Source organism: Bos mutus, chromosome 10 (assembly GCF_027580195.1).
Source record: "Bos mutus isolate GX-2022 chromosome 10, NWIPB_WYAK_1.1, whole genome shotgun sequence".
NCBI lineage: Eukaryota > Metazoa > Chordata > Mammalia > Artiodactyla > Bovidae > Bos > Bos mutus.
The window spans coordinates 98,036,759-98,054,801 of record NC_091626.1 but is presented as its reverse complement, the minus strand read 5'-3'; the positions used below and the strand labels follow the sequence as shown (position 1 = coordinate 98,054,801).

Here is an 18,043-nt window from a genome sequence, read left to right as displayed (position 1 = left end):
TACTGGAGTTTCAGCTTTAGCATCATTCCTTCCAAAGAAATCCCAGGGCTGATCTCCTTCAGAATGGACTGGTTGGATCTCCTTGCAGTCCAAGGGACTCTCAAGAGTCTTCTCCAACACCACAGTTCAAAAGCATCAATTCTTCGGCGCTCAGCCTTCTTCACAGTCCAACTCTCACATCCATACATGACCACAGGAAAAACCATAGCGTTGACCAGACAGACCCTTGTTGGCAAAGTAATGTCTCTGCTTTTGTATATGCTATCTAGGTTGGTCATAACTTTCCTTCCAAGGAGTAAGTGTCTTTTAATTTCATGGCTGCAGTCACCATCTGAAGTGATTTTGGAGCCCCCCAAAATAAAGTCTGACACTGTTTCCACTGTTTCCCCATCAATTTCCCATGAAGTGATGGGACCGGATGCCATGATCTTCGTTTTCTGAATGTTGAGCTTTAAGCCAACTTTTTCACTCTCCACTTTCACTTTCATCAAGAGGCTTTTGAGTTCCTCTTCCCTTTCTGCCATAAGGGTGGTGTCATCTGCATATCTGAGGTTATTGATATTTCTCCCGGCAATCTTGATTGCAGCTTGTGTTTCTTCCAGTCCAGCGTTTCTCATGATGTACTCTGCATATAAGTTAAATAAACAGGGTGACAATATACAGCCTTGATATACTCCTTTTCCTAACTGGAACCAGTCTGTTGTTCCATGTCCAGTTCTAACTGTTGCTTCCTGACCTGCATACAAATTTCTCAAGAGGCAGGTCAGGTGGTCTGGTATTCCCATCTCTTTCAGAATTTTCCACAGTTTATTGTGGTCCACACAGTCAAAGGCTTTGGCATAGTCAATAAAGCAGAGATAGATGTTTTTCTGGAACTCTCTTGCTTTTTCCATGATCCAGCGGATGTTGGCAATTTGGTCTCTGGTTCCTCTGCCTTTTCTAAAACCAGCTTGAACATCAGGAAGTTCACGGTTCACATATTGCTGAAGCCTGGCTTGGAGAATTTTGAGCATTATGACAGACCCAGACAAGCGCCGTGGACTATACAGTCCGTGGAATTCTCCAGGCCAGAATACTGAGTGGGTTGCTATTTCCTTCTCCAGGGGATCTTCCCAACCCAGGGATCGAACCCAGGTCTCCTGCATTGCAGGCAGATTCTTTACCAGCTGAGCTACTCGGGAAGCCCAAGGTGGCTGAGAGAGGGGGCCTAATTTAGTCTGAGGATTAGGTAAGGCCACGTTCAGAAGGTGACTGAATCCTGGAGCCAGCATTCCAGGCAGAGGAACCAGCAGGCTTGTTTCAGGACCAGGAGGAGGGCCACTGTGGCTGTTGTGAGTGAGTGAGGGCTAAGCAGAAGAGGCTGAGAGGCTGACACAGTTCTGCGCCCTGGTGAGAGTCGCATTTGAATTTCCTTCTAGATGGAATGGAAGCTGTTGACAACACACGCTGCTCGGCCATGAGGGCTATGCGGAGGGTACGACCACCCTGTCCCCTCCCTGCGTTCCCAGGGCACGTGGCCAACTTTGCAGGTCACCAGGAGGCCCCTGGAGCAGCTCCTTAAGATGGGGAGGAACAAGAAAGAGGCCCTGGAACCAAGCTTCCTCTGTTCACCTGGGGCCCAGATTGCAAGCCTGGAAGGAAACTCCCCGAGGAGACTGGGCGGGGCGGGGGCGGGGGAGGGGGCGGGGGGGTGATTGATGTGTTATCCTGCCTTGGACGGCAGCCAGGCCTTTTGTCCTGGAGAAGGAGGCCTGCGATCCCAGGGGAAAGAGACTATGACAAGGATGCAGAGAAAAAGCCAGGAGTAAGTAGGAGCTGGGAGTGGGGTGCTGTCCCAGCCCAGCCCTGACACTCGCCAGCCAGCAGCTGACCTTGAGCAGGGCCTGGGGTGCTCTGGACAATTTCCTCATGTGCACAAAAAGAATCAATTAAACCCACAAAAATGTTACTATCTTCAAGGCACTGAGGGAGGGAGAGGAAGAACTATCACAGATCCTTTTTTCAGAGGCATAGCCAGGGTGAAAGTCAGGTGAGACACAGGTTGAAAGTCAGCCACGCAGAGCAGGGAGGACTTCCCAGAGGAAGGGGCAGCTAAGCAGGAGTGAGGAGTGAAAGTGCTTGGTAGAAAGAACAGCAAAACAGGCCCACAGGAGTTGAGTGCCCTCTGCTCAGGAAGTGAGTAGGTAAGGGGCTGAAACAGAGCGTCAGACCGGATGTCAAAGGGCTTCACAAACCCTTTGATGGGAGGGCTTCAAGGAAGTGAAGGAAGTGAAAGTGAAATCGCTCAGTCGTTTCCTACTCTTTGCGAACCCCATGAACCAGGCTCCTCTGTCCATGGGATTCTCCAGGCAAGAATACTGGAGTGGGTTGCCATTTCCTTCTCCAGGGAATATTCCCGACCCAGGGATCGAACCCAGATCTCCCACATTGCAGGCAGACGCTTTAACCTCTGAGCCACGAGGCAGAAACAGAGGAATACTTTGGCATGAGCTGCTTCAGATGGTTTAGACTCCCAACTTTATAATTTCTTAGTGGTGTCAACTTGGACAAGTTATTGAGTTTCTTTGGGCCTTAATTTTCTTGTCAATAAAATGGGATTGACGGGGCTACTAAATACCTCCTGCTTCCAGGATATTCTTGTAGAAATTAAACGAGGCAGGCAAGTACAGTGTGTACCTTAGCGTCTGGTATATGACAGCTTAGTGCCTGGTATTAAATAAATAGGATTTGTTCTTCGTTATTTATATTTGGCAATGAGAAGCCATTGAAGGTTTCTGAGCAGGGAGTTAATCACATCTCCTTTTAGAAAGGTAATTCTGGCAATGAAGTGGGAGCGTTTAAGGTCAGGCAAACCAGATAAGAGGTGATTTTAATGGTCCAGTTAGGAGATCTAGTTAACAGCCTACTTAGTTGTTGCTTAGTCACTCGGTTGTGTCTGACTCTTTTGCGACCTCCATGGACATAGCCCACCAGGCTCCTCTGCCCATAGGATTTCCCAAGCAAGAATATACTGGAGTGGGTTGCCATTTCCTTCTCCAGAGGATCTTCCCAACCCAGGGATTGAACCTGCATCTCCTGCATTGGCAGGTGGATTCTTTACCACTGAGCCGCTTGGGAAGCCCTCCCGCCATATAACATCTCTGAATTGGGCCGATTACTGTCTGTTACGTGATAACTGTATGGGTTGTCACTGCCTTCACAAACGCCTTAAAAACTTGCAGAAAGGGGCCAGTGACCTGGAATGAAAGCCCCAAGACAACAAGGGACACTTGAAAAGCACAGCATCATCAGCTCCTTTGTTAGCAGAGATGACAGTTCCGTGGAAAAACATGAAAATAATGACTTTGGTCAAAAATGATTCATTCGGGAGAGTCACACTGAGAAATTTTAGCAATATCTTCAATTTACTTTTCTTATCTATTCCCTTTCATGTATGCACAAGAATGCTATATGATTAAATCTGAACCTAAATCTCAGAAAGCTCTTAATAAGGGGGAAAGAAAATGCTAGTGGCAAGGAAGCTCAGCCAAACTTTGATTGGCAGATGTTTTCTCTCTCTTTCTTGGTGGTATATAAAATAATGGTGCAGTCTTACTGTTGAAAGCATCTTAGATTCTATGCAATAAAAACAGAAGCGGTCAGAGACCTTGCAAGAGTCCCTGCAGAGAAGGGAGATGAAATCTAACAGAGGAGTGGGTTTTAAGAGGTGTGATGGGCGTCTGCTGCTTCAGGAAGGACCAGGAAGGGAGGGCCGGGGAGGGGATTGCATTTGGCAACTGGGAGGTCACCCTTGAATTCTAGGTTTCTCTGCATGGGGGCTCTTGCTTTAAATTCATTTGATTAACAGGTATTTCAGGTGGCCGGCACTGTACTTGAGATACAGAATTAAAAGACCTACCTGTCTCTATCTCCAGTAAGCACATGGTTCGGAAGGGAGGACAGCTTGCAAAATCCTGAGGATGAAACATTAAGCTGTTGCTTTCAGTTGGGAGTGGGGTGGGGAGGGGAGTGATGGGTGAGGCCTGTTGGGGGCGAACAGGAAGGGGCATATAAACCTGCCTGGGACAGAAAACAAGAGGGTCTCACCAAAAAAGGCCCTGGGAGTGCAGAGGCTCCAAGGATGTGGAAGACTTTACCAGGAGGGGTTTCAGCTGGAGGGAGGTATGAAACAGCTCAGAGGCTTCGTGTGGTCTCCTGGAGCCGAAAGACTGGGGCTTAGGTGGAAGCAAAGTCAGAGTGGACTGGTCAGAGGTAGCCAGACCATAAAGTGCCTCATGCGCTTTTCCCTGGAGGTTATATTTTATCTTTACAATTAATTTTGCACTTAATTTTAATTAATTTTACAATTAGTGTTAAATTCATTTTTAACTTTTATCCAAATAATGCGTGCACATAGTTTAAAAAGACTCAAAGCATAACTCATAATGAAAAATAACAGTCCCTGACCCTACCTCTCTCCCCTTCCCCTGTAATCTGAAGTTAGTCGTTTAAGAAAATCTTTCTTCCAGCCCTTTATCTTCTTAGTTACTAGTTTGACTTTACAGCTTTACTTACTGACTTAGCAATTTCCCATTTTCTCTTTACTTCTGTTATGGAGGATGAAGAGTTAGTTCCGATTATACAAACCCTCCCAACACACATACGTTTCCCCATCTCCCCGTTGTCTGAATGTGGTTATATCACACTTTTCGGTCAATCTATTTGCCTACTGCCTATTCCTCCTGGATGTTCCCTTGTCTTTCCTCCCGGTTGGACCCTCTCTTCTCCAGATCGTAGCTCTTCCTCTTTTCGGCCCTTCCCTTTTGGGGGGTGGGGGAGGGGGCTCATGCTAGAAGGCACAGCACAGGGGAAATTGTTGACATCCTGGAAGTGCAGAAATGCCTTTACTCAATCCTTCAACCCGTATATTAGATGCTAGTTGAAACTAGTTTCTCCCCAGAATTTGGATACCACTGCTGCTTTGCCTTCTAACTTCTGGTGCTGTTGTCAAGAAGTTTGATTCATTCGCTTAGAAAGTGTATATTGAGCCTCACTCTTTCCCAGGTATGGTTCTAGGTGTTTGAAAATAGCAGCAAACAGAGCTGACAATAACCAACCTAAATAAACAAAGGTGATGAGTGCTGAGTAGAAAAAAAGAGTGGGGAACGTGCACGTGAGTTTTTTGCATTTGTGTATGCACAGAGAGTTTTCCCCCTTGTGGTTTGAGATATGATGGCCAATCTTACTCTTGATCCTTTGTATTTGACTTGTTTTTACTCTCTCACTGAAAGTTTTTAGTATCTTTTTTTTTTTTTTTGTCTTTCAAGACAAAAAAGACACAAAAGAGTTCCATTACACAGGGTTCCTGGCACCACCCTTTTATCTACAGGCACACCACCTTCTGTTTTCTCCCCTCCCTGGCCTTGCAGTCACTAATTTGTTCTCCACCTCTATTATTTTGTCAAGCTCTTTTTTCATTCATTCTTGGACTCTCAACAGGCCTTTTGATCTAGAAACACATATTCTTTAGGTCTTAAACATTTTCATCCCTCCCTCCTTCTCTCCCTCCCTTTCTCCCTTGGTAATAACTTCCTCTCCACTATCTGCTCTTTCCAAAACTCCTAAGAGTCGGATCTTCAGCTTCCAGGATCAATCTTCTAATTCCTACATCTTTTCTAGCCTACTGTCCAAAATTTTTTATAATTTTAATTTCTATACCCTCCATTTTATATTTCCCTTTTATCACATGCTGTTCTTGTTTCATGAGTACAGTACTTTTTAAATTAATTTATTTTTGGCTGTACTGGGTCTTTGTTGCTGCGTGGGCTTTCCTCTAGTTTTGGCGAGCACGGTCTATGCTCTAGTTGTGGACCTTGGGCTTCTCATGGCAGTGGCTTCTCTTGTTGCCAAGCACAGGCTCTGGAGTGCTCAGGCTTCAGTGGTTGCTCCTGGGCTCTAGAGCACAGGCTCAAAATTTGTGGCATGCAGGCTTAGTCGCTCCACAGCATGTGGGATCTTTCTGGACGAGGGATCAAACCCATGTCCCCTGCATCGGCAGGTGGATTCTTTACCACTGTGCCACCAGGGAATCCCTGCTGCTGCTGCTGCTAAGTCACTTCAGTCCGACTCTGTGCGACCCTATAGACAGCAGCCCACCAGGCTCCTCTGTCCCTGGGATTCTCCAGGCAAGAATACTGGAGTGCGTTGCCATTTCCTTATCTAAGAATGCATGCATGCATGCTAAGTCACTTCAGTCGTGTCCGACTCTGTGCAACTCTATGGACAGCAGCCCACCAGGCTCCTCTGTCCACGGGATTCTCCAGGCAAGAACACTGGAGTGGGTTGCCATTTCCTTCTCCAGAGAATCCCTGAGTACAGTATTTTTACCTTCTCAAGTAAACAGTATACTGACGATTGCTTGTAGAGGTTTTAATACTCTTTGCTTTGTCCTGGTTTCTTTCCACATATTTTTCCTCCTGATTATTCCAGTTGGTTCTTATAGTGAAGGCTTTCCCAAAATGTAGTGATGATCCTTGGCCAACAGGGATTAAAAGTACAGAAGGAGCTCTCCTTTGGCTTATTTTTATCTGCTTGTCTTTCCTCTGATGCTGTTCATTCTTCCCATCTTCAGGTCGGAGAGTAGGAGGTGGAGGATGGGAGTGGTGGGTGGAGTGTCCATCTGGCTGCTAGAATTCTGGAGGTGGGCTTGGGGAGTGAGGCTGAGTGGTCTCACTGTTTGGTCTGCAATATTCAGTCATCCTCTTTTCAGCTTCAGCTTCCCTCTGCCCTCTGCTGAGCCTCATATTCCTGAGTCCCGATTCTCTTACTTATGCTCTCCAGAAATTAAGTTGGCTTCTCTTGTGCAGGCTGTGGGGAGATTCTTGGTGGCCACATGGAGTGGTGCTCCTTAAATACAGACTTCCAGCAAATTCCCATTTTCAATCCCATACCTCCCTCCATCTTCTGCTGTGTGTTCAACACCTGAGGCTTTTGAGGTCCTGCAGTACAAAGGGCTTCTTTCTTATCTGGAATCCCCTCTGGCTTCTTTGGTTTCAACTTCCTTCATTCTTTGGTGACAATTCTCACTCCCCGACTGCCCTTTAGTGGGCTCTTGGGAAGGCCTGCAGACTTAAGTGTCAGTGTGTGTGATGAGCCAGAGATCCGGTGAGGCATTTTGCACAGGAAAGTTAATTCCATCTCTCCAGGGTCAGTGTGGGGGTAGAGAGACTGGAAGTGAGTGAATGATAGTCGCTCAGTTGTGTCCCACTCTTTGCGACCCCATGGACTGTAGCCCTCCAGGCTTCTCTGTCCATGGAGTTCTCCAGCAAGAATACTGGAGTGGGTTGCCATTTCCTCCTCTAAAGACAGACTGGAAAGGACAACGGAAACAGGAGGAGGCAAGTGAAGGGACTTCCCTGGCAGTCCAATGGTTAAGACTCTGCAGTTCCATTGCAGGGGACACAGGTGCAGTCCTTGGTTGGGGAACTAAGAGCCCATATGCCAAATGGCACAACCAAAAAAAGGAGGCAAGTGCAAAGGTGAGGCAAGAGATGATGGTCATGGAAATGACCTGCAGCAGAAGGGGAAGGAGGCAGGAAGTACCAGGCAAGTAGGATGAAAAAGACCTTAGAAGTAACAGAGAGAGAGGGATGCATCGATGATGCCCCCTCAGTTTCTGACCCAGGTGGCAGGTGGCTTAGTGATGGCTTTGCTGAGACAAGGGACAGAGTATGAGCAAGTCTGGGTGAGGACAGGTTCAGCTGGAGGAAGTATGAGAAATCCAAGGGAACTCCAGGTGGAGGGATCCGGCAGGCAGGTAGATGTAAGAGTTTCATGCTGCCTTGTCCTTGCCAATTACGTCAGCTGAAGCCAGCGGCATGAATCAGATCATCAGCTGGAGGGTAAGGAGGAGGGGAAGGGTGGAGAGCTGAAGACCATGCCGATGGCAGGGATAATCTCTGTCCCTCAGGAGTCATATAAATAAGGGAGTGGGACCAAGTGGGACCAGCCCAGCCCCATCACTCCAGAGCTGAAGACGGTGGCCATTCAGGCTCTGGTTTTAGCCAGCAGACTCCGAGCCCATAAATTCCTCAAGAACTGTTTATCTAAGCCCTGCAGCCCCCATCCCTGAGCCCCGGGAGAGGACTTACCCGCTTTTCTGCAACTGTTTAAGGACAGCTGATGGGGTTGCCCCTGGGCTTTTCTGTCTCCTGGGGCACAAAGAGAGTCGATGGTGGAGGGTCCCCCTTTAACTCGAGATCTCACTGAAAATCCAGATCATTCCTGGCCCCCTCCCACAGGCACACATACAGCATCAGCTCTGAGATCTATCCATGGGAGACCCGGTCCTCATGTTCTAGATGTCAGAGCTGGTGGCTAGCCTCAGGTCTGACACCTAGAAAGGAGTCATCCTGGAGTCCTCTGTCTACATGTACCCTGACAGCCCTGATGGATGTGAAAATGAGCGTGTTCACTTTGATTGCTTGCTACCCAGTGCATGCATTTCACCACGCCCTGGATGTGCTTTCTGTCACTGAATCCATAGGACTTTAGGAGATGGGAACATACTGTGCCCATTTGACAGATGAGAAAATTGGGGCCCAGAGAAGTCGAGTGATTTTGCCCGAGGTGGAGTCTGCATGCGTCTATGCTGGGCACACTCCCAAGTCAGAATGCTGAATTTATGCTGGATGCTGGCCGTGTCCGTGTCTTGGGAGAGCCCACCCCCAACCCTGCTACCCCTCAGCCGTGATGAGTGTGTGTGTGTGTGTGTGAGTGTGTGTGTATCCCCCTCCCTGCCCCTGTGCTCTCCTAGACTGCCCTCCAGAGACCACAGGAATTCTGATGAATTAATCTCATCACTTTATCGAGAAGGCACTTACAGAAATTACAAGGCAAGGCCACCAGCCTGGGTTTGCTGGCAGCCAGCCGCTGGGGCCATAAAACAAATTGAAGAGAACAAAAATAAATAAATAAAATTAGATTTCTGTCTCTCTCACACACACACACACACACAGGGTCAAGAACATCTCTAGGTTCTTGTTGTTAATGCTTAGTCTCTTGTCCAGGGAGAACACTGGTACCAAATCAACAGACACTTATTGACCCCAGGCTAGAGTGACAACCCCGAGAAACCCAGGATCTGTCCTTCAAGGGATTGACAGGGCTGGCCGAGGGGCTGAGACCAGTGAATGCAAACACTTAGCTGCCTGGAAGTGACATCTCAAGGTGGCCCGAGTCCCCATGCCCCAGGCCCAGTGAGCCCACAGCCCAGTGGAGCAGAGCAGAACCAGAGCCTCAAGCTTCTCACCTATAGGAGAGGAAGATGTTCACCTTGGGAAAGGGAAAGATTCAACATATGAAAAGCAGAACTGCAGCTGCTTCATAACAAACCCTCGTCAGTGTCAGATCTCAGTGTATGTTGAGCGCCTACTGTGTGCCAGGCACGGGGACTATGGGGAGGAGTGGTCTGGGAGGAGGAGACAGACAGCAGTGATCCGGGTGATGGACAGAAGGAGCACCTTCTCAAGGGGGTCCTGGAGGTGCGGGCAGCTGAGGCGAAGAGGTGGAGGGAGGAGGGTGGAGGGATCAGGGTGGGCTTGTTCTACGGCACAAAGGCCTGGGGGCCTAGGGAGTCCCTGAACTGATAGTTACTAGAGCACTGGAAGGTGAGGCTGGAGGTGAGGTGAGGGAGTGGGATGGAGGCCAGGGACAGACTCTGCAGAGCCTTCTAAGCCAGGACAGATGAATTGGTTTATATATGGGGTTTCCTCCTTTCTCTCTCTCTTTTTTACAATGTGTTAATTTCTGCCATACAGCAAAGTGATTGTTATACACAAATATATTCTTTTTCAGATTCTTTTCCTTATAGGTTATTACAGGGTATTGAATATAGTCCTTTGGGCTATACGCAGGTCCTTGTTATCTGTTTTATATATAAGAGTTTGTATCTGTTCATCCCAAGCTCCTGATTTATCCCTTCCTTGTTTCTCTTTTAACTTTATCATGCTTATGTGAATATTGAAGTTATTTCCCCTGAAGTTACACAAGTTACCTATGAGATGATTATGGAAGTCACAGAAGGGAGGGGCACACAAAATCTTTATCCTCTTTACCTCCCATCCTCCACAGAGAATGACCTTTGGACCCCCTCCCTGCAGAAAGATGGTGCTGGCTGGACTTAAGAATGAGAATGAGAAGAATTTCCCTGGTGGTCTAGTGGTTAAGACTTCATGCTTCCAATGCAGGGGGTGCAGGTTCAATCCCTGGTTAGGAAACCAGGATCCCGCATGCCGTATATTGGAGCCAAAAATTAAGGAAAAAAAAAAAGAATAGGAGGGATCTGTAAGGTGTTCCAGGCAAATAGACATCTGTGAGCCTCAGTCTTCTTACTGGTGAAAAATGGGAATCAGAATCCTCACTGAGCTGTGGTGAGTACTCTATATTAGGCACCTTGTAATTGCAGCTCAATAATGTCATTACTTGGGGAGGTCAGGCTTCCCTGGTGGCTCAGACAATAATGAATCTGCCTACAATGCAGGAGACCTGGGTTCAATCCCTGGGTCGAGAAGATCCCCTGGAGAAGGAAATGGCAACCCACTCCAGTATTCTTGTCTGAAGAATCCCATGGACGGAGGAACCTGGTGGGTTACAGTCCATGGGGTCGCTAAGAGTCCGACACGGCTGAGCGAGTTTCACTCATTCAGTGTCATTACTCAAAGCAGTTTTTGGTGGTGGAAATGGTTCATCCTTGTTCTCAGAAAATCCAATAGTAAGTGGTTTCCAAATGCAACCTGGGGAGACTGAGGGACACCTGAGGGCAGTCCCCCCTGTCTCTAGACCAGCTCAGTTGCTGCGTTGGTACAGGGGCCTGTCTGAGGTGCTCAAGCTCCTTGTGGGGTTCAGGGGTGGCACAGGGGCTCTGTGTGGCCTCGGGTAACTCACTTCAGCTCCCCAGGCCTCAGTTTCTTGATCTGTGAAATGGGGCACCAGTGGGTCCCAGAGGGTCATCGTGAGGATGGAGGGAGCGCATAGTAGGTGCACAATAAAAGTGGCTGTTATTACTGCTAAAATGGAGGGGGTTATGCGTGGGGGATTACGAGGACAGGCAGGCCTGGGAGTTGCCCTTTTGAGCCCTTTCCTGGGCTGGGTGTGGCCTTTTGGAGGCTGCTCTGTGCCAGGCAGCATCCTTGCTGGGCGAGCTGGGTTCCGGAGGGAAATCCGGGCAGGTGGTGTGATGGGCATTACTTATCCCTGCTCCATGAGGAGGTGGCACCTGGATGGGGGTGGGGACGGACGGTCTGTACCAGTTCAGAGTCTGTTCTCTGAAAACCACAGACTCAAGCAGACTGCACCAACTGGGAAGGGGGACGGGTGCTGAGGAGGCAAAATAGGCACAAAACAGCGCTGCGGTCCCCTGCGGTCCTCTGCGGTCCCCTGCCGTCCACGGGCCTGTGCTGTGTCTTCCTCGTGCCTGCCTCCCCTGCTCCTCTGACAGTTCCACCCCGCCTGCCCTCCCCCCAACCCCATTGCCTTTCCTCTGGCCTCGAGGCTTGTTATGGCTGCACAGTGCACATTAGTGAGATGAATGTGGACCACGGGGGTGCTCAGGACAGAGGCTGCACCCCCAACGTTAGAAAGGCAGCTCCAGGGACTGCCCTGGTGGCCGAGGGGTTAAGACTCTATGCTTCCAGCCCAGGGAGCGTGAGTTGAATCCCTGGTTGGGGAACTAAGATCCTACATGCCGCGAGAAGTGGCCAAAAAATAAATAAAAATAAGAAATGATGCAAAAAATTCATGATGAACAACAACAAAAAAATTTAAGGAAAAAAAATAAATAAGAAAGGCAGCTGCAGCTTCTCCTAATTGTGCTGTCAGCCCTCCCAGGAAGAGGCCTGAAGAGGAATAGTGGCCTTCCCAGAGCATTTGAACATCAGTTAATTGGCTCAGACGGTAAAGAGTCTGCCTGCAATGCGGGAGACCGAGGTTTGACCCCCTAGGTCGGGAAGATTCCCCTGGAGAAGGGAATGACAACCCTCTCCAGTATTCTTGCCTGGAGAATCCCATGGACAGAGGAGCCTGGCGGGCTGCAGTCCATGGGGTGGCAAAAGAGTCAGACACTTTCACTTTCATTTTGAGCAAGACTTATACAGTTACTTGGCTCAGAACCACTCTGGAAACCTCTGGTTTCTCATCTGTAAACGGGATGGTGTGAGCACTGACTTCATGGAATTGCTGTGAGCATTTGGTCGATCGTTCGTTCCGCAAGTTTGTCTTGCCTGCCTTCTGTGCGGCAGGAGCTGGTTTCAGGCCATTGTAATGACCTGGTGAGCAGCACACCTCTTGTCTTTTGGGGGTTCACAGCCTCTGTGGCATGGGGCCAGGTTCATGGAACTCATCATTATCACCCATTTAAGGGGTGACATGGAAAATTAATCACAAATTCCCTCTGCAGTGAGGAACTGTGCTTATAAATTCACCAGCTCCCGTTGAATCGCGCTTTACGATTTTTAAAGCAGTTTTATATCCATGGTCTTACTTGATCCTTCATTTAGCAGTTATTACACTGTTTTGCAGATGAGGAAACTGTGACTTGGTGATAGAAAAGTGATTTTTCTCAAGGTCAGCCAAGCTGGGTGGCCTGGGCCTCAGCCGTGGGATGTGGGAGGTAGGCCCCTGGCACCTGAGGGCTCAGAGCTGCCAAGAGGCTTTTCCCATGAGTTGGGGCCCAGGCTGGAGGGCAGAGGACCAGTCAGCAGGGGGATAAAATTTCTTTGCCTTGGATAAAATGTCAGCTCAGTGAGTTTCGAGGTCCCAGGTCAGTGGTGGCTTCAAGACTGTGGGTGACCAGGGCTTCCCTGGTGACACAGTGGATGGCAGTCCATCTGGCGGTGCAGGGGACACGGATTCAAGCCGTGGTCTGGGAGGATTCCATGTGCTGCGGAGCACCTAAGTCCGCGAGCCACAACGACTGAGGCGCCCATGCCTAGAGCCTGTGCCCTGCAACAAGAGAAAGCCATCTCACATGCCCACAGCCATAAGCCTGCACCGCAACTAGGGAATAGCCCCAGCTGGCCTCAACTAGAGAAAGCCCACGCAGCAGTGGAGACCCAGCGCAGCCATAAATAAATAGAGCACTGAGTGCATGTAAAAAAAAAAATTCTTTTTCATTAAAAAAAACCCTCACATCTTGTGCTGAGCTTGTTTGAAACTGGGTGACCGTTCTTCAAAGCTGTGGCTGCTTGGCCGACCTGACCTCTGGCCCTGGGGTCTCTGTGTTTAAGAGAGCTGGAAACACCCTGAAAAGTGCCTCGGAGTGCTTTATCCTTTGACAGCCACTGCCCCGTGGGGACCTCGGGGTGGTGGGGGGAATGGTGAGCTGATCAGTGAATCCCCATCTAGCCTGTGGCCAGTGGGTTGGGGCGGGGGGCCCCGACACATCCGGCAACCCTTCTGTGTCTGCTTCCAGGCAACATCGAGTACAGCTGCCCGGCCACCAACGAGTGTGAGATCACGAAACGGAGGCGCAAGTCCTGCCAGGCCTGTCGCTTCATGAAATGCCTCAAAGTGGGGATGTTGAAGGAAGGTAAGAGCCCCTCTTCGGCCACATGGGGCCAAACCGAGGCCCGGGTCGCGGGTGAACTCGCCTTCCCCTGAGGAGGCTCAGATCCCCTGGGAGATGCCAGCAAGCTCTGGACATTCTCCCCGGGCAGCACCCAGACACCGGTCTCTCCCTGCAGCCCAGGTGAGGGCCCCGTCCCTGGGGTTGCCATCTCACATCCCCTGCAGGCAGATGTGCAGCCCCCCAGCCTCTGCAGAGCTCTCCACGCCCTCGGGTGGAGGGGTTTGGGAGGCAGGAGGTTGGACATTCTCCACCAACGGTCCTTTGGGGAATCACAGCCCCACTCGGCCCTTAGAAAGCTGGCTTGGTGCTTCTGGGAAAGGCTGTCCTCGGGAACAGGCAGCCTCTCTCTTCTCCCAGGGAAGGAAGGCTTGAGATGCTCAGTGGCCCATGGAGTGTGGGGGTGCAGAGACTTTGAGACCGAGGATGGCAAGTCCTGTACTCTTCACCTGCCGCGGTCAGCCTCTGCTTCGGCAGGTGCCCTGGACGTGGCCGTCACCTGGCGAGTGTGGTCCCCTCCCCTGTCCCCTGCCCTCCCCTTCTCTGACCCATGCCTCCGCTTCTCCTCTAGCACCGTGCCATCCAACACGGCATGAGCCTCGCCTTCTAAGTGTAAAACACACCCCAGACTTCGAAAACTCACTAAGATGGTGAAAAGGCCTATGAAATACGGCAGTAACAATTTTAAAAATGGTTACGTGTTGAGATGATGATAATCCGGGTATACTGGGTTAAACAAACCATATTATGACATTGACATCACCAGCTTCTTTTTAACCTTCTTTAGGGTGGCGAGTAGAAAATTTAAAGTGACCGTGCTTCTCGTTATTAGGACAGCACAGCTCTCGGTCTCTCCACCACCTTCCCCGTCCATCTGCTCAGGCTGATGACCCTCATTGAGTAGCGTACTTGGAAATGGGGTCTGTGTGTGTTTCTCTCCTTCCTCCGCTTTGAAGGGGAACCAGTGACAATTCTTACAGATTAGCTTCTATGGTTTGGGGCCCTAGGATCCTTCCAGAAATGGGAGGAGGCAGGAAAAACGGTGTGTGCTGATGATCAGATGATCTGATCCTGAGGGGCTAGGAGAGAAGAGGAAGGGACAGGATAGGAACGCAGGCCCTTGCTGGAAGAGGCTTCTACAGCCCAGCCTTGAGGAGACCAGGGCCCTTTTCCCAGCCTCTTCTCCACGCCCCCTGGGCCAGAGGGCCCAAATTGGAGGTGCTTTGTTAGTAGGATGACTTGGATACTGTTGTGATGTGCAAATCGGGACTCCCTCCCTCTGTCTTCCAATCTGGGCTTCTCCTTCACCTCGGCCCAGCCCAGTTCTTCCACCACCCCAGTGTCGACATGTCTCATCAGCTTTTAAACTGCGTGTCTTACTCGTTGCTTCATGTAACACTTTTGAGATGGAGAAGGCCACTCAACTCTTACTCACAGGCCAGCTGCTCTGCGAAGTGGGAGTGGAGGAATCGACCACAGAGTCAGTCCTCTTTCTAGATTAGAAACAGGCTGCACTGGACCTGCTGAAAGGCTTGTCTATTTGATTCTACCCAATTTTGGTCCACCCCTCCGTAGGAGGGACTCAAGCTAGTGGCCGAACCAGGTCCCCTGATTTCTGCACCAGGTTCTTTCTGCTCCTCCAAAGCATCCTGGGGTCCACAGATGAGGAAACTGTGAACAAATGTCCACAGAGGCGCGCCTTAGCACTGGTCTCCTGACTTCTCTCCTGCATCCTGCAAGGAACCTATCAGAGGCTTTCTCAGCCTTGGAGAGACTCCTTGCACTTAAGCTTGTGAGGATGTTCTGGGAAGCTGGTGTGAGGGTCCTGACTCAAGCTGGGGACCAAATGTCCAGCAGCCTTTCCTGGGTGGGGTGCATAGCCTTTCTCAGCATATTTCACAGCATCCGAAGAACTGGGAGCTGAAGGAAGCTGATTGCTGTCAATATACTCCTGAATTTGAAGGGTACAAACCCAAGTCCTGTGAGGACTCACGCTGGTTTGAGGGGTGTGCGTCCCGGAGCCTAGGGCCTGGAGCTTCTCTGCTCTGCTGTGTCTCCTCCCCATGGCACAGGTCAGGGCTTGGGGAGGCTGCCAGTCCCAGGGACAGAGAGAGAAGGAAAAAGTGGGGATGGCCGCTCAGTCCCCAGGCCACTTGGCAGCCCTTGAACAGAGTTTTTTTTAGGGACTACCCAGTGATGGGAAGAGAGTCGGGGTACTTCCTAGTGACCTCCAGAAAAGGGGAATGATGAGGGAGATCCACACAGGCCAGGAAGCAGATGCCAAGGGCGCAATCCATCGGCAACAGCAGCCCAGCCATTTAAGAGGAGTGAGATGGATGCTGTGTGCCCCGGGATGTTGGCATGGGCTGCTGGGGGGTGGGGGAGCATGGTGAGCTTCCTGGGGTCCGGCCCTAGGCCCCTCAGGAGCTTGGGCCCCAGGAGGAGGTGCGGACCCTAGAACGCTCCCCTCCCCGCTCTGCCCTGCCCCCGTAGTTGGCGAGGGAAGGTGACACAAAGGCTCCAAGGCTTCCGTTTAGCTCATTGAGCTTGTCCCATGGTGCCGAATCTTGGCAAGGTGCTGGGATCAGGAGCTCCACGGGGACCGGTCCCTTAGGAGGAACGTACCTTATTGCCGAGCCTGGGTCTCTGCCAGGCAGTAGCTCTTGGCAGCTACCCTGGCTCCTACTTTTGTTTGGGGGGTGCCACCCCCCTCCACTTTGGCCCCCACCATGAGCAGGGAGCCCAGGTCCCCAGAGTCAGCACAGACTCCTTGCCTCCCTCTGATTCCTTTCAGACTCTGACCTGACCCCTGAAATGCAGACTCCAGTCTTCCCCAAGGTGGCCTGCCATCTTCAAGGCTCCATGGCGGGCCTCGGGTGTTGGGGAGCCAGGCTCTGGGCTCCTGGGTCTTCTGGGGGAGGGGTCCGGGGAAGTGGGGAATGGAAGGCCACCTTCCCCCTCCTCCCCACCCGTTTCCCTCTTCTATCTAGCAGCTCTGGTTGCCTTTTACAGTCTTTCTTTCTTAAGTAAAATGACTGAGAGGTTGCCATGTGATTGTGGGGCCGGGGGGTGGGTGGCTAGCACCTGCCAGGGAAGTCAGAAGTGGGGCTTTCTTTGGCTCAGCCTCTGCCTCGAGGCTGCTGTTGGCTCTGGAAGCTTCAGCTGTGGAACCTAGGTGATGTCCAAGGGTCTGTCTCACTTTAACCCAGTGTTTGAAAATCTGTATCTTCAGGGGAAAGGGTGATGGTTCTCTTTATAAGAAACTGAATACAAAATCTGCTCTGGGCTGAGTTGGTGCCCACGTCCTCTCCTGACTCTGAGGTGTCCTTGCCGTGTCTGCTGTTTCTTTGACGCCTGTTTCTTCACCTGTGGAGCAGGGGTGTTGATGCTGAAACCTGTTCTCCATCACCAGGCCAAGGTGAGGCCCAGATGGGACAATTCCTTGGTAAGATCCACTGTGGGCTTGCTTTAAGAGGTCAGCTTCCCTGGTACATTCAAACAGTATTTGATTCAAAGATGGTCTCAACTTTTCGAAAATCCAACCACTGTGTTAGGCGGGGCACATTGGTGTCCAGCTGCCCTGATTCTCTTCCTGGATTTGCTCGTGGGAGTCTTAGAGGCGGCATCTGCCTTGGGCGGACCCCATCTGGGGTCTAAAATGAGGATGAGAGGGTCTCCCTTGGGACGACTGTGGAGACAGTCTCCCCTGATGGGTGAGGGTGTGGCCTCATGGCCCCTAAGCCAGGAGTACCTGGAAAACCATTTGCTACATTTCACAGCACCCCCCTCCCCCACCCCCACATCTGGAAATTCAGCAAATCACCCTGCACAGATTGTCCCTGCACACTTCTTCTCCTCAGCTCACTTTACCTCCCTCAGGCCCCCAGCCTCCCAGGTCTGCTCCCTTTCCTCCTCCCCTCAGCCCCTGGCCTGCCTTTCCCCAAGTGTTTTCTAAAAGATATTTGATTTCCGTGAAAGCTGGGCTGCCGTCCATGCAATACGCTCTCACTCTCTTTGTGCTTGTTGGGAAGGCAGAGGGCTCCTCCAGGGATTCTGGGTAATTGGGTTAGTGGCCAGCTCATGTCAGGAAATTAAAAGGCAGCCCCGATCAGGTTCCTGCTGCATGGGATTTAATGGCTTTGTATTTATAGTCTCCTGCCTCTAGCCCATGCCAGAAATACCACTTCTCTGGCCCTATGAATGAAGAAAGAGGATGAGAGATGACTTGCCTTTAAAAATTCTCTTTCTTTTCTAAAATACATTAGTGTCCTGAAACAAAACAACTCTTGAGCACTTCAGAGAACAGTTTTGAACTAGAGCCCAAGAACTCTGATGGATGTTTGTATCGCCCTGAACCACTTTCCACCCTACAGGCACATATGCACAGGCACACACAGCTAGCTGATGGCTCCCAATATCTTCCCGTGTGGCCTCACACCTGGG

At 50.5% G+C, this 18,043-nt stretch overlaps 1 protein-coding gene across 2 annotated transcripts in view; it reads left to right on the top strand.

Annotated features, from left to right (window-relative positions):
* Positions 1 to 18,043, top strand: part of ESRRB (estrogen related receptor beta) — a 182,301-nt gene that overhangs the window by 135,043 nt on the left and 29,215 nt on the right. For both annotated transcript variants that reach the window (XM_070378460.1, XM_070378459.1), the window contains exon 3: positions 13,448 to 13,564. In XM_070378460.1, the coding sequence (XP_070234561.1) occupies positions 13,448 to 13,564 (117 nt within the window). The remainder of the gene's footprint in view (positions 1 to 13,447; positions 13,565 to 18,043) is intronic.